We start from the raw sequence: 16181 nt of genomic DNA, 5'->3' as shown, positions 1-16181 counted from the left end.
GCAGAAAGTTTTAGCCACTGCAACAAGAAAAGGAAATAAGAGACATACAAACCAGAAAGGAAAAAAATTAACTGTTATTTACAGATGACATGATTGTCTATGTAGAAATTTCAAGAAACCTACCAAAAATGGTAGAAATCTACTATTTCTAGCTATTAACATGTTGACACCAAAATTAAGAATACAGTGCCACTTACAATCACTCAAAAAATTAAATACTTAGCTATAAATCTGACAAAACATGTATAGTACTTGCATGCTGAAAATTAAACAACACTGACAGAATCATGAAAGATCAAAGATCCAAATAAAATGGAGACATATACAATGTTCATGGATTGAAAGCACAACAGAGTAAAGATATCAGGGCTCTCCACAAAAAATATACAAGTTTGGTACAATTCTTGCTTTTAAAAAAGGCTAAATACAAAAACACATTCTTTCTATATATAATAAACAATTAAAAAAGAAAATCTGTTGCCTGTAGCAACTTTATATAATATAGGTCTCCTGAAGCAAGGGAAACAAAAGCAAAAATAAACTATTGGGATTACATCAAGATAAAAACTTCTGCATAGCAAAGGAAACAATCAACAAAACTAAAAGGCAACCTACAGAATAGGAGAAGATCTAATAAAGGGTTAGTACTTAAAATATATAAAGTTATAATACTCAACACTTAAAATATGAATAATCCAATTAAACTGGGAAGAAAATATGAATAGACATTTTTTCCAAAGAAGACATCCAGATGGCTAGCAGACACATAAAAAGATGTTCAACATCACTCATCATCAGGGACGTGCAAATCAAAACTACAATGAGATATTACCTCATACCTATTAAAATGGCTAAAATCAACAACACAAGAAACAACAGATATTAGTGAGGATGTAGTGCATTCCCTGTACTGTTGGTGGGAATGCAAACTCATGCAGTCACTCTGGAAAACAGTGTGGAGTTTCCCCCAAAAGTTAAGAATGGAACTACCCTATGATCCAGCAATTACACTACTAGGTATTTACCCCCAAAATACAAAAATACTGATTCAAAGGGATACATGCAACCCAATGTTTATAGCAGCATTATCAACAATAGCCAAATTATGGAAAGAGCCCAAATATCCATCAACTGATGGATGGATGAAGAAGAATGGAATACTAACTACTCAACCATCAAAAAGAATGAAATCTTGCCATTTGCGATGCATTTGCATGGCATTTGCAATATTGTGGATGGCGCTAGAGAGTATTATGCTAAGCAAAATAAGTCAGAGAAAGACAAATACCATGTAATTTCACTCATACGTAGAATTTAAAAAAACAAATGAGCATAGGGAAAAAAGAGAGAGACAGGCAAACCAAGAAATAGACTCTTAACAATAGAGAGCATACTGATGGTTACCAGAGGGATGTTAGTGGGGGGATAGGTTAAAGAGGTGATGGGGATTAAAGAGTGCACTTGTTGTGATTAGCATTGAGTGTTGTATGTAAGTGTTGAATCACTAAATTGTACACCTGAAACTAATATTACACTGTACATTAACTGGAATTTAAATAAAAACCTCAAAAATGTAAAATTTGTAAAACACTATTTTTTATGCCATAAAAAATCATAAAATCATAAAAAAATCAACCAATTAAGAATAAATTGAATTGAATAAATTGAATACAAGGCCCTTTAACAGACAACTACAAAACACTGCTGATAGAAATTAAAGAATATCTAAATAAATGGAGAGATATATTCATGAAATGGAACTCAATATTGTAAAGACATCAGTTCACCCCCAAAGGTATCTATAGATTTAATGCAATGCCATTTACAATCACTCAAAAATCCCAATTAAAACCTAGAAGGGTTTTGTGTGTGTGTGTGTGTGTGGTGAATTTGATAAGCTAATTTGAAAATTTTCTATGGAAATGCAAAATACTAAAGTTGGTGGATTTATGCTACCTGATATCAACAGTATTATAAAATTCTAATAACTAAAATGGTGTGGTGTTGGTATGAAATTATTATACAGACTAATGGAAAAGAATAGAGAACCCAGTAGTAGAACCGTATATAAACACTGTCACCTGGTTTATAACAAATACCACCACAATTCAGTGGGGGAAAATGATATTCTTTCCATTAAATTCCACAAAGACAGGGGCGCCTGGGTGGCTCAGTCGGTTGGGTGTCCGACTTTGGCTGAGGTCATGATCTCGCGGTCCATGGGTTCGAGCCCCGCATCAGGCTCTGTGCTGACAGCTCAGGGCCTAGAGCCTGCTTCAGATTCTGTGTCTCCCTCTCTCTGATGCTCCCCCGTTCATGCTCTGTCTCTCTCTGTCTCAAAAATAAATAAATGTTAAAAAAAAAAAATTCCACAAAGACAATTTAGATATCCATAAAAAAAGAAAAATAAAGAACTTTGATCCCTACCTCACACCACACACAAAACTTCATTTGAGATGGAGCACAGACTGAAATATGAAAGGTAAAAAAGCAAAGCTTCTAGAACAAAACATAGGAAAATATTTTCAACACTTTGGGTAGGCAAAAATGAAACAGAACACAAATTAAGAGCTATAAAAAATCATTAAATTGGACTTCTTTAACATTAAGAACTTATATTCATCAAAAGATGAGGGTGAAAAGGGAGGCCCAAAACTGCTCCATATTTCCAAAATAAAAACTCATATCCAGCATATACAAAGGACTCTTACATATTAATAACAGTAGATTCACCCCAATTTTTAAATTAGCAATGTGAAGTATTATTTAATTTGCTATTGAGAGTATGAAAAGATGATCCATATCATCATTCAGAGACATAAAAATTAAAAACGTAATTAAATTCTAATATATCCCCACAAGAATGGTTAATATTAAAATCATCGACAATATCAAGTGTTGGAAAAAATATGGGAACCCATATATACTGCCGGTTAGAGTATACACTGGTACAACTAGTTTGGAAACTTTAGCAGTGTATACTAAAGCTAAACATATATATAAACTTTATGATATAGCAATTCCATCCCTTGTTATATACTCAACATAAGTGTTACTGTCCATTTAAAGACATGTATAATAATATTCAAGGCAACTGTATTGATAATGGCAAAATCTGGAAATAAATGAACCATCAGCAAATGAATATATAAATTGTTATATATTTATCACAATTAACATATATTATATATATCACAAATTATATATTCATATAATAATATACTAATCAATACAGCAATACAAAAAATGAACTATAGATACATACAATATCAATGGAATTTCAGTGGAACTGCTCACTGTGCTTTGCTTGGACTTGAGCTCTCTGCATTGCAGTCAAGAAATTGCCCTTTGCAGAGACTTGAGTAATCATGGGGTTTACCCTGTTAGTTTCCTGCTTCTCAGCAATCTCTGGTTTTTTTAATATTTATTTATTTTTGAGAGAGAGTGAGAGAGAGCACACGCAAGTGTGAGTGGGGAAGGGGCAGAGAGAGAGGGGGTCAGAGGATCCAAAGTGGGCTCTGTGCTGTTGACGTGACAGCAGAGAGCCCGATGTGGGGCTTGAACTCACAAACTGTGAAACCATGACCTGAGCCGAAGTCAGACACATTAACTGGCTGAGCCGTCAAGGTGCCCCAGCAATCTCAGTCTATATTGCCTATTGTCCACTTTCTGAAAACAACCGCTCGTATATTTTTGTCTGGGTTTATAGTTATGGCAAGAAGACTAGTCCAGTACCAGTTACTCCATCATGATCAGAGGTAGAAAACCAGAGTTATTTTATTATTTTTGTTATGTTTTATTTTTTTTAATGTTTATTTATTTATTTTGAGAGAGAGAGAGAGAGAGCAGGGGAGGGGCAGAGAGAGAGGGGGAGAGAGAATCCCAAGCAGGCTTCGCCTGTTAGCACAGAGCCCGACACGGGGCTCGAACCCACAAACTGTGAGATCATGACCTGAGCAGAAACCAAGAGTCAAGATGCTTAACCAATTGAGCCACCCAGGTGCCTCATAGAAATCCAGAGTTATTTTTAAAAAAAATGGTATGAACCGCACTTAGGAAAATTGGTTGAGAGAGAAACACTGACTAGGTAACTACAGGAGCCTTTACTCATACTGGAACTATAGACATAGGATATTTAGATGAAAGGATGATTAGTAAATTTTGGATATGATGGGACTGAGATGTGGTCATAGTTAAAGGTTAATCTGGTATAACAGAGAGACCTCAAAATGCAATGACTTTAAATTAAATAGAAGTTTGTTTCGTGGAAGAGTCTAGTGATCTCCATGGTCAGGTAGCTCTGTTTGAGGTCATTCAGGGACCAAGGCTGGTGAAGCAGCTCTGTGCACTGGTTTCACCTGACTTTCAAGACTGCATCGATTATCACCATATCTTGCAGGGTAAAAGTAGAGAAGAGAAAGTGTTCATACATATACCTAATGTTTTAAGTCAAGATCCAGAAGTGGGATGCATCATTTTTGTTTACCTTGTACTTGTCAAGAATTAGTCACATTGGTCACACGTAACTACAACGTGGGCTGCAGTCTAAGACAGTTGAGCTAAAATTCTAGTAAAATGGAAGAATGGGAGAATAGATTAGTGGCAGGGTTGGGGGAGAACGATCAGCTTGACCACCACGGATGCTTGTGAGTCATCCAAGCAAAATGCCCAGCAGATAGCTCCATACAGAGATCTAGTATCAAATACAGTGTTCTGGAGATGCAGATTCAGAAGCAATCAGCATATTTAGTTGGAGTCTAGAACATGAGTATTTTTTTTTTAAGTTTTTTATTTTGAGAGAGAGAGAGTGTGTGTGCATGCAAGCGGGAGGGGCAGAGAGAGAGAGGGAGGAGAGAATCTCAGGCAGACTGCGCACTGTCAGCTCAAGCAGACTGTTCATGGTCAGCCCAACCCGGAATGGTGAGATCATGACCTGAGCTGAAATCAAGAGTCAGACGCTTAATTGACAGAGTCACCCGGACGTCCCGAACATGAGTATTGATGAAATCCCCCAAATGAATTGAGAACTGGAACAAAACTGTAGAGGAACAATAACTCTGAAGAAGCAAGGGAGGAAGATCCCAGAAAGGAAATTACTTTTATTTTTAAAGTTTATTTACTTATTTTGAGAGAGACAGAGACAGTGTGAGTGGGGAGGGGCAGAGAGAGAGGGAGAGAGTTAGCGGTCCAAAAAATGAAGGTATTTTTTAAACTGCCACATAACTCCAAAGCCCATTTATCTCCTTCAGCATCCCAAAGATGAAGCACGTGTTCTGCTCAGCTGTGTAATAAAGTGGCAAACAGAACACGCACTGACATCACAGGACAGTTGCCTATGGTTAGTTTTGGTAGACACAGTTTTCTAAAGTAGTTATATCAATTTACATCTTCCCCAGCAGTATATGAGTCCCAGTTGTTCTACATTCTTGCTAAAATTTGATATTATAATTTACAATTGTCAGAAACTGGAAATAAGAAGCCTATTATGGTAGAATGGATAAATTGTGGTATGTTCAGACGATATAACACTATGCAGTAATGAAAATGAACAAAGTACTGCTACACATAATAGAGATGAACCTCATATGTAATTTTAAATGAAAGGAACTATACACAAAATACAACACACTATACGATTCTATTTATATAGCATTCAAAGAGAGGCAAAATTACCCTAGGATTTTAGAAGTTATCAATAGAGATTAAATTTGGGCAGAATGGTGGAAGTAGTGACCAGGAGGTAACCAGGGGAGGTTTCAGGGATGTGACAATTGTTCTGTTTCTTGATCTGGGTGATGGGTGTTGAGTTTGTGAGAAACTGATAACCTGCACATTTAATATTTATATACTTTTATGGAGATGTATTGCCTTTCAGTAAAAACTTCAAATGGAAAAAAGAATGTATTTTCCTTGGATGACTGGAAGTGATTAAAGAAGAAATAGATGGTGAAGGTATCTTCATTTTGTTCCATCCTTCTCTTGTCCTACTCCTCTCCCTTTTAGCTGATCAATAATGTTATTATGAAGCATCAAAAGCCTTTTCTGATTCCTACCTATGGTTTACCCTATAGGAAAACATTAGTCCTGCACTCAGACTATGTACTAATTCTCCGATAAACAAGCAACAAACACATTCGCTGGACTAAGAACTCCAAGCTGTTTCAACAAACGCTAGGTCTCTGATTACGAGATTCTAAATAAAATGCATACATTTGCCCAGAATGGGTTAATTAGATATATTCCTCCTTGAAGGAATGTACGTGAATGAATTATTATAGTCTTTTTTTAGCTCTCAGAAAACTTTGAAGTTTATTTGAGAGAGAGAGAGCGCGCACATTCAGGGTAGGGGCAGAGAGAGAGAGAGAGAGAGAGAGGCAGACAGAATCCCAAGTAGGCTCCACATTTAGCACGGAGCCTGAGGCAGGGTTGCTCTCACGACCCTAAAATCATGACTGAGCTGAAATCAAGAGTCAGAAGCTTAACCTACTGAGCCACCCAGGCATCCCAGCTCTCAGAAAACTTTCAAATAAAAAGTCCTTTCTCCAGTTTCTATATAACCCAGTCTGGTGCGTATCATGCCATAAACCATCTTTTACCTCTCAACCTTTCCACAGCCATGAAAATACAGCAGAGTCTGTGTAGATATGCCTTGATTCAGTAACAGCAGAGAGTGGAGAGTATGCTCAGTGGAAGCAGAAGAAAGCTGATCTCGTATCTCCTGTTCCCTGTTTCAGAGATAATTCAGGGTAACAGGATGAGCTGGTCACTGAACTCATGAGGTTGGGGTTTAATAATTTACAGTTCACAGGTTTCCCTCTAAATAAAGATCCTGGTTAAATACGTGCCATTTTGATGAATAAATGTAGATAGCAGAATACGTTTCAGAGCAAGGAGGTTTTCCTAGGACTGGCTTTTTTAACAGATGAACTCCTGATTTCATTCGCCTTCCCATGGTGACATGGGAAGTATCCAAATCTGGGCATTCATCACCTGCTATTGCTATATTGCCAGTTAATGGCATGCTTTTCTGTGGATCCTGGCAGGTGGGTTGTTTATAGATTTTTGCAAATGTAGCATGCAAATGATGAGTGTGCCAGTTTATTTATGACTGGGATATCAACAACCTAAATTAAGGCAGAAGACTGGACAAAATGGCCTTTTTATTTGCTTCTGACACTCAGATTCTATTATTTGAAACAGGAAAACTGTAAGAATCACGTCCCTTTTCTTTTCTCCTTCTCATCAGACAAGTGTTTTTAAAGTAAAGCAATATACATCAAGATTTGTCACAGTCCGCCATGCTCAATACTAACAAACACTTTGAACAATATTGTTTTAAAGGCCCAAAATTTGCTGTGTTTGGCAAGAGGAGTCTCTTACCCAAGCCTCCTGCGACTCAGAGTCAGCTTGAGGCATTTGGTTCCAAAAACCTACTGTTTTAGCCACTTAACTCAGGAATTGAGTAAAGCTAAATGGGAAGCATTTAAACAATAACAACAAAAGCAGCCCTGAAAATACCAGAATTCTTCTAACTTCCCTTTTGCTGGTCTGAAACCCTACTACTTTGTTTTTGTAAAAGGACTTCCTTCATAAAGCCCCAAATAAGTTTCCATGTGGAAATATGTCACCAGACCCTGCTTTATCAACAGATGAAGATCTCAAAGTACATTCCCAAATGAAAAGAGCTCACAGAATTTCACCAACAGTAGTGACGGTGACTAAATATACATTGTATATGAACATCCTTTTTTCTAGTATACAACTGGCAGCGTGCTATGGATAACTGGTGAGGGTGTGAGGAATTAACCTTTTATAGGGATGCAAGGAACAAGATTTCTGTTTTCCCACCCTAGCCCACTAAATGGGTTTTCCAGGAAACAGAAACTTTCACTTTATTGAAACGTTTTAAAGTTTCAAAATATTTTAAAGTTTAATAGTTTTAAAATGATTTTGAATATAATAAAATGAATTTTCCTGACTTCTTGTGCAAATGGTACTGATAAAATGTTTTTTTGGATAACACAGAATCACTCTTGGCAAGATACTGATATTCTCTCCAGAAATTATTTGACACTATACTTCTGGCACAAACTACTGTTTTTTGTTTGGGTCTTTTACATTTAACTCTTACTATCAAAACTACTGTAACTATGACTTCCTTGCCTGCCCTGCCTCTATCAGATTCCACTCCCTACTTCAAAGTCTCTACATGCGTAGCTTCTACCCTATAGACTGGGAGGCTAAATTACTAAGCTCATTTGAGTTCCATGTAAAGCAAGAATAAATTCTGAGTAAGAATCTGTGTATGACTCCTCATTCATTCAGTAGATGCTTCTAAGAGAACACTGTCCATCGACAGATATATGGATAAAGATGTGGTATATATACTACCACATGTACATACCACATCTATACAACGGAATATTATTCAGCCACGAGAAACGAGGAAATCTTGACATTAGTGACAACATGGATGCATCTTAAGGGTATTATGCTAAGTGAAATAAGTCAAAGACAAAAACTGTATGATATCACTTACATGTGGAATCTACAACAAACTCAACAGCAAAAAGCCAAACTCATAGAAACAGAAAACTTCCAGTTAGAAGATGAGTAAGTTTTTGGGATCTAATGCATAGCATTGTGATTATAGTTTAAAATATTGTATTTATATACTTGAAAGTTGTGAAGAGAGTAGATCTTAAATGTTCTTATTACAAATAAGTAATTATGGGATGTGTTGGAGGTGTTAGCTAATGCTACCCTGGTAATCATACTGCAATGTATACATTTATCAAGTCAAGTGTACATCATACACTTTAAACTTACACCATGATATATATGTCAATTTTATCTCAATAAAGTTGGGAAATATAAATTTTAAAATGAACAAAAAAAAAAGAAAACAGGTAGTACCTGAACTTTGACATGTTTGGGTGGCTACTTTTTTTTTTATTTTTTAAGGTTTATTTATTTTTGAGAGAGAGCGAGCGAGGGGAGGGCAGAGAGACAGGGAGACGCAGAAATGGAAGCAGGGTCCAGGCTCTGAGCTGTCAGCACAGGGCCCAATATGGGGCGCGAACCCAGGAACCATGAGATCATGACCTGAGCCAAAGTCAGACGCTTAACCGACTGAGCCACCCAGGCACCCCTCTTTTTTTTTTAAATGTTTATTTATTTTTGATAGGGAGCGTACACATGCGTGCAAGCAGGGGAGTGGAAGGGAAGGAGGGAGACAGAGGATCCTAAGTGGGCTCTGCACTGACAGCAGAGAGCCCGAGGCAGGGCTTGAATTTATGGAACTGTGAGATCATGACCTGAGCCAAAGTTGGACGCATAACCGTCTGAGCCACCCAGGTACCCCAGGTACCTGTCTACTTTTAAGCTTATATTTGTTCTTATTTGATAAATATGTTATCAAGTCAGTTAGGCAGTGTCAATACTAAGAGTGTATTTTAAAACAGACTGTAAATAAGAATATTCAAGCACCATTTAATATAGAACATAAAGAGCTTATTATCCCATCATGCCCATAAACTAAATGAATTTGACAGAAACAAGTATGCAATTTAGCATCGGCATGAAGGAGAATATAATTTTGACAAAAGACAGTTTCCTATTGTCTTTTCCACAAATGCACTTATTTCTAAGTAAAAATGTGGTAGAAAGAGCCCTGAACAAGATAGAATCTCATCCAGAGGTTATAAAGAAGCCACCACCAGCTTCGACTGGCTGATGCAATCTTTAAAAACAATATTTAAATACCTTTAGATGGAGCAAGCACACTGTTGTCCTCACCACTCCTACTCAAACTGTTTCACTGGGCCCTAAAGACAATCCAAATTTGAAAGCTGTGTCCTTTGCTGAGTCACATCTTTAACTCGATTGACTATTAAGTGGGGATTCCTTCTGTTCTACCTATTGCACAGGGATATTAGGCAGTAAAATGATCTATTACATTATGAAACAATAAAAACTTTGGGTGAGAAGATGGTACAAAAGATCAAGTAAAGAGATTGCCTAAATTAATCATTAATCAGTATACTTAAAATTTGGCACCAAGAACAAGAATACACTTGATCTTAGCCAAAAGGCAGAGAAGCAATGAGAACAAGAATAGAATGATTAAAACACAGATGATTCAAAATGTCATTTTCACAATTGAATTTCTGTTTTTTCTTCTCTAAATTTTAATCAAATCCAATAGCAAAAAGGACCCAACACTTACTTTACTTCTGCCATCTTTTATCCCTTGGGTAGAGTTTTAAGTAACAATAAAATGGCCCAGGGGGAAAACATGGGAGCAAGGAGAAAGATTCCCAAATAATCTAAAGAAGAGCTGAAAAGAGGTTGTGACTACAAAAAAAAAAAAAAAAAAAAAAAAAAAAAAAATTAAGATCTTTGTCTTGGAGCAGACCATAAGTATCGATTATCTCTGTCCCTACTAATGGGTACTAAAAATATAATTTCTTTTATCTTTTCTACCAATACTAGATGGGTGGTAAAAAGTTTGGTAAAGGATAAAATTAACATAGATTTTTAAAATTCAAGCCAATAATTACTTACTGTATATCAACTCTGGGTCTAATACTGTAAGGATATAACAGTAGATTATAGCATTACACCTGTCCTCAGGGATATTATCCTTAAAGAAAGACACAAAAAAATGAGAGACAGTAGAAAAACATTTGAGCAGAACACAATCATGTGTCCTACTATTGCAGTTAACTCCAGAGTTCAGTAACTACAAAGCCCACATACTTGGAATCTTTAGTTCATTAAATTCAATAGGTTGTTCTGTGAATCCATACTTTCTTTTTAAACACAGTTCAAGTCTAGAGTCTGTCAACCTTGAATATGTCTTTCAATTCTCCACCTCCAGGAAACTGACAAAAACATTATTTGCTGTGCTTAACATTTAAGGGATGAGTCAAGCTTTCCCTGGAGATCTGAACTTATGGCAATGATTTCCTCCCCAACTTTATTGTATTATTTTTATGGCATGTCTAATACGCAAAATGTCTATATTATGCCCTGCACTGTGGATATTTAGGTGAATAATGCACAATTCCTACTACAAATTCACACACAAAAAAAACACGCATAGTTTTAATATAATACAGCGAAATACGACAGAAATGTGTGAGGTATCAGTAGGATATAAGAACACGTGTGTATCAGGAATGGCAAGCTATCACTAAGATCAGAAGGGCACATATCAGTTTTCTCCATTGTTGGTGATGACAAGTTTGATCATTTGAGTAAGAGGACAGCTGCCTGAGTTTTCACTGTAAAGATATCTTTGCCTCTTTATAAACCTGGTGGAGAAGGAAAAGATGGGTAGGAGGGCGTAGAATTTCTGGAAAAAATGGGATCTAGCCAGACAAAGCAGAGAAGAAGGGGTGAGAACACTAGGCAGAAGGGAGAGCAAAGCACCAAGCTGAGAAAAACTAGAGCATGGACCTGGAGAGACAAGCAGGCCAGAGTCTGATGTGTCTAAGAAGTCAGCCAGGAAGATTATGAAGGGCCTTGAAAACTGGTTTTAAGGAGATTATTTTATCATCTAGGGCAGTATTCTCCAAAGTATGGTGTGCCCTGGGATGCTGGAGAAATTTTAATTGTCTTTTAAAATGTCTACACTTTTGTGTACATTTCATAAGGTGACAATATTATATGTCTATGACCCATTAACTGAAATCAGGACCCTAAGAGAATGACTGGGGTGCGGGGGGTAGGGGACAGAATGAAAAGCTGTTTTACTTACTAAGCACTGAGAAGCACCTAGGAGAACCTGTTCAGCAGATGGCTGTACAAAAAACTGCAGATCTGGGGAGGGGACTTTGCCTGGACAGGTAGACTGGGGACAACCACTGAAAACATGAAAGAAAAGAGCAGTGGACCAGTTGCAGAACTCTGGGAAACACTAACATTTACAACAATGTGATTACTTTTTTTCAAAAGGAAAATAGCACAAGGAGCAGTTTTTGCATTTTTTATTTAAAAACTTAAAAGAGCTCTCAAATACTAACAGCTGGTCCTTACAGTTTTTATTTGAGAGAGATAGAAGGTGGGGGTGGGGGGAAAGAGAAGAGAGAATTCCAAGCAAGCTCTGCACTGTCAGCACAGAGTCCGAGTGGGGCTCAAACTCATGAACCATGAGATCATGACCTGAGCTGAAACCAAGAACCAGATGCTCAGCCAGCTGAGCCACCCAGGCACCCCAGTAATAGCCGGTCCTTACTATTTTCATTGATGTATGAAAATAAGGCTCAAGTCTACCATGAAGGCAGTGGGGGAAGGCGGGGGTGGGTGGGGGGTGTGTGGGGAGGAAGGCTTCTGCTAGTAACCAAGCAATAATTCAGAATGAAAAAATTGCATTTTGTTACCATGTGGGGTGGGACAGTCAAGAAAGATTTTAAAAGTGCACTATGAAACTCAGACATGATCACAGTGCTGGGCCAGAAAAAATACAAAGTGAGCCTGGAATGCCTTGTGTCAAAAAGCAACCATTTCAAGATTGAAAGGGACATATCAATAGCACAGAATGGAATTAGCCTAGAAGGGGGCTCTCCCTTATCAAATTTGGGATGATTTGGACGCCACAAAGAATAATGAACTTTAACACACCGAACATAAAAAGAAACTGTGAGTCCAGTAATATTCAAAGTATGACAGAAAGAAAAATGGAAAGCAGTTCTTCACAAAAAATGTGAGGTAAAAAATGTAGAATGAAGGGTGCAATTAGAAAATCCCCATGTTACAACTCCTTTTCAATAACTGACTCAGATTAATAACCATCAGTGAATGTTAAAACCGTTGGCTTACTAATATGACGCTGTATGCTAACTATACTGGAATTAAAATTAAAAACAAAAAAGACACCAAACCGTTGGGATATTCACATAGCCTCACAGGTTCCATCTTAAATGAAAAAGTATTTTATGATGGAAACAGAAGACAGCTATGACTTTAGCCAAATTTAGCTTCACCAATGATGGGACAAACTGGTATCATGTGACTCCCAATGTTACACAAATGGGAGGTACATATCATCCAGGCAATATTGTTTAATTTAAATCTTATCGTGAGGAAACAGAGAATTTCAGAATGTAGGACATTCTATAAGTTAACTAGCCTGTACTCTTCCAAAATGTATCAGAAAAGATTTACAAGGGGAAAAAAAAAAAAAAAAGGGCAGGGAACTGCTAGAAAAGAATGAAAGGAAGGACTCCAAACCCAGCGCATGAACTGTGCCTAAGTTCACAATAAAAACAAAACAAAAACATCTAAAGATATAAAGGATATTTGGGGAGCAAGTGGGAAGTAGGGATTGTATGTTAAATATTACTGAATCAACATGAATAAATTTATTCGGTGCAAGCATAGTATTGTGGTTATGCAAAAAAAAAAAAAAAAGTCCTTGTTCTTAGAAGATACATGGTGATACATCCCAGTGGTAAAGAGGCATCAGGATGACTAAAATTTATTTCCAAAGGGATCAGTAAAAAACAAAAACAAACCAGAAAAAAAGAAAGAAAAAAAGACAAATACATATAGAGAAGATAAAGCAAAGGTAACAAAATACATACAGTTGGTGAATTAGAGAAACAGATGTTCATTGTACTGCTACCAGTTTTTCTGCAGTTTTGACATTTTTCAAAATAAAAGTCAGGAAAAACAAAGTAATCAATGTGTGACTAATATGTTATAGTTGATTTTACTTAGACGAATATACTTCTCATAAATGACTTAATACTTAAAAAAAAGCCCACCATGAAATCCCTTCCCATCAAAGCTAACCAAGCTAAGAGGCTGACTAACAGGACCTCTGGCTAGTGTCAGCAACATAATTTATTTCTGTGTTTTTCCTCATGAATCTAGGATCACTTACCTGTGAAATGAACAAACCAGCAAAACACCTATAACATTCAACCACCTCACTAAAAACAATTTAACATTGGAAAAGCTGTAATCTTCTGGTTTTAAAATAATTTATTTCATAGGTCCGTTTTAATTTCATGTCTCAGAGCATACATTATTTAATCAAGAGGTGCTGGACAGAGATTGTAAAAAGGGAGGAAACATTTAGGATAAGAAACTGCCTCAATTCCATTAGGATTTGATCCTACCTTGTAAAGTCTTGCTAGGATAAATTTCTATCATACTTCTTTTGTGCTTACAAAAAACATTAACTTCTGAATTTCCAATGTTGTAAATAAAAATTTTTACAATTAAGTATGCATTCAATTGACACACAAGGCAACCAAATAATTGTCATCAACATTAGCATAATGTGTATTTCCTGTCACTGCACTAACATTAAACTAAACTTCAAACCACAAAAACATTGTGACTAACATTAAAAAGGCAAGCTGTAAGATACTCAAAGCTTATAAAGGACAAATTGCACATGGTTAAGATGGGACATCATTTGACAAGGGCTGGTGTTGTGCATACGGCTGCTTTTTTTTATAAGAAGGCCACCGGCAAACAGGGCAACAGTGTCGGCCCCCAGCCAACCACATCACAATGCAATTCTGATGGAACACATGACCACAAGGCAACCCCATTAGCAAACATCCGTTTTCAAAATTCTCTAGGCAAACAACACATTCAGTACAGTGCAGCATATCAGCAGGCCAAGTTAACCAATCAGGCTCCATATCTTCATTAGCATTATATAATCCATATGACCTCCCCTTCTTTTCGTATGGGCTGGTCTGACAATATTTATTGGCACATGAACAAGCCTCAGCATCACAGTGACTTGCTCTTCCTGGAGAATTGTGAACTATGCTTTCTTTATCTTCAAATACTTCCTTTTCACTGCTAAAAGTGTCTGTGCTCTCGCTGTCTGAGTCATTTTCAATATCTTGAGAACCCTCCGACATTTCCTCTTCAGACTGGACTCCAAGACATTTAAATCGCCACATTGGCAAATTTTTAATGTAATCAGTTGGTATCAGAGGGTGAAGCCAAAGGTCAGGGAAAGCTAACCGCTCCAAGAATAAGTCAGGGTCTTCGTCCCAATCAGATTCTATAGGAAAGTTCTGAAAAGAAGCAATCGGGTGGAAGAGGTAGCTGGTGTACCAGTCCCACAGACTTGATAACCATTCTAAGTTATTGGCATTGACTTCATCATTGTTGCTGTTGCGCCGTCTCTTCTTCTCAAAGTAATCAATTAGTAAACCATGTCCAAGGTACGTACTGAGAAACAGGGCCGGGTGGGAAGAATAGAACATCCAGTCTGCCCTTACCCATGAAGCCAGTGTGGTTGTATTAGAATATCGCAACAATTTTAAGCTATATTCATAAAAGCTATCTAAGTAAGGGAGCTGTAAAAAGCCCAACACAGGTAGCCAGGAAATAATTAACAGAGAGTTGTATGTCCCTAAAGTGCTTATGAGAACCACAAATCGCTTTATGGTTGCTCCTTGTGTGATAAATAAGTCCATCCAAGCCATAAGATTAACTAGAACCAAGCTCAAAACAAACAGATCATTTACTTCAGGTTGTAATGAGCGCAAAAATGAATCCATAGCCTGAAGGGATATAAATTCCCCTGTGTGATTTCCATATCTGTAAATTCCTTCAGGAGTTCTAAGAATGTATGATGGCATGTTATATACACCAATATCTGTCATAAAACTCTTGTTGTCCCAATTTTCCACATTAACAAAAATAAACTCCACTCTTCCGGTAAACTTTATACTTAGTGCAGAGAAAAAAGCTGGGGGTTGGTCAAGGTTTGCAAATAGGTATATTTTTACCCAATATTGATCGCTTTTATTCCATTCTTCTTTCAAATGTTCAGCATTATAAATGGTTTTGATCCGAGAAGCTGCATGAGCAGTTATCCACTTAAAAATGTGCTCCACTTCAATCTTGCGTCCGCTATATTCTTTAAGCATGACTTTCCCTTTAGAAGTGCTCGTTTGTGGGACAGACATAATGAGTGTAGATCGCAACCAGCCTCTTCTCCTGCAGTATCTGTAAGAGAGCAAACCAGAAGTAACAACTAGGCTGGTAGATCAGCTAGCTTGCTCATCTTCACTGTTGTGCACCTTGTTTCCCCCTAACAAATTTCTTTAGCACCTGAAAGATACTCTTTCCCCCAAACCAAATAACCTCCAAATAATCAAAAGTAGTGCCAATACCTGGCAGTTGTACAAGAACAAAAG

General features: G+C 37.1%; 1 protein-coding gene across 4 annotated transcripts in view; it reads right to left on the bottom strand.

Moving 5' to 3' along the window:
- The window catches only part of LOC121044493 (E3 ubiquitin-protein ligase RNF103), a 110889-nt gene that overhangs the window by 74663 nt on the left and 20045 nt on the right, over window positions 1–16181 (bottom strand). For 2 of the 4 annotated variants that reach the window (XM_040496838.1, XM_040496839.1), the window contains one exon: window positions 13973–15990. The exons of 1 other annotated variant lie outside the window; for it this stretch is intronic. In XM_040496838.1, coding sequence (XP_040352772.1) covers window positions 14415–15990 — 1576 coding nt within the window. In that variant the 3' untranslated portion in view covers window positions 13973–14414. Of the gene's footprint in view, window positions 1–13972; window positions 15991–16181 lie in introns of those variants that run through there. One more of the 4 variants, XM_040496841.1, reaches the window with a different exon arrangement.

This window comes from Herpailurus yagouaroundi, unplaced genomic scaffold (genome assembly GCF_014898765.1).
Source record: "Herpailurus yagouaroundi ecotype Mexico unplaced genomic scaffold, PumYag 188, whole genome shotgun sequence".
Lineage (NCBI taxonomy): Eukaryota > Metazoa > Chordata > Mammalia > Carnivora > Felidae > Herpailurus > Herpailurus yagouaroundi.
The sequence above is the reverse complement of the archived record's forward strand: the minus strand, read 5'-3'. Positions and strand labels throughout refer to the sequence as shown.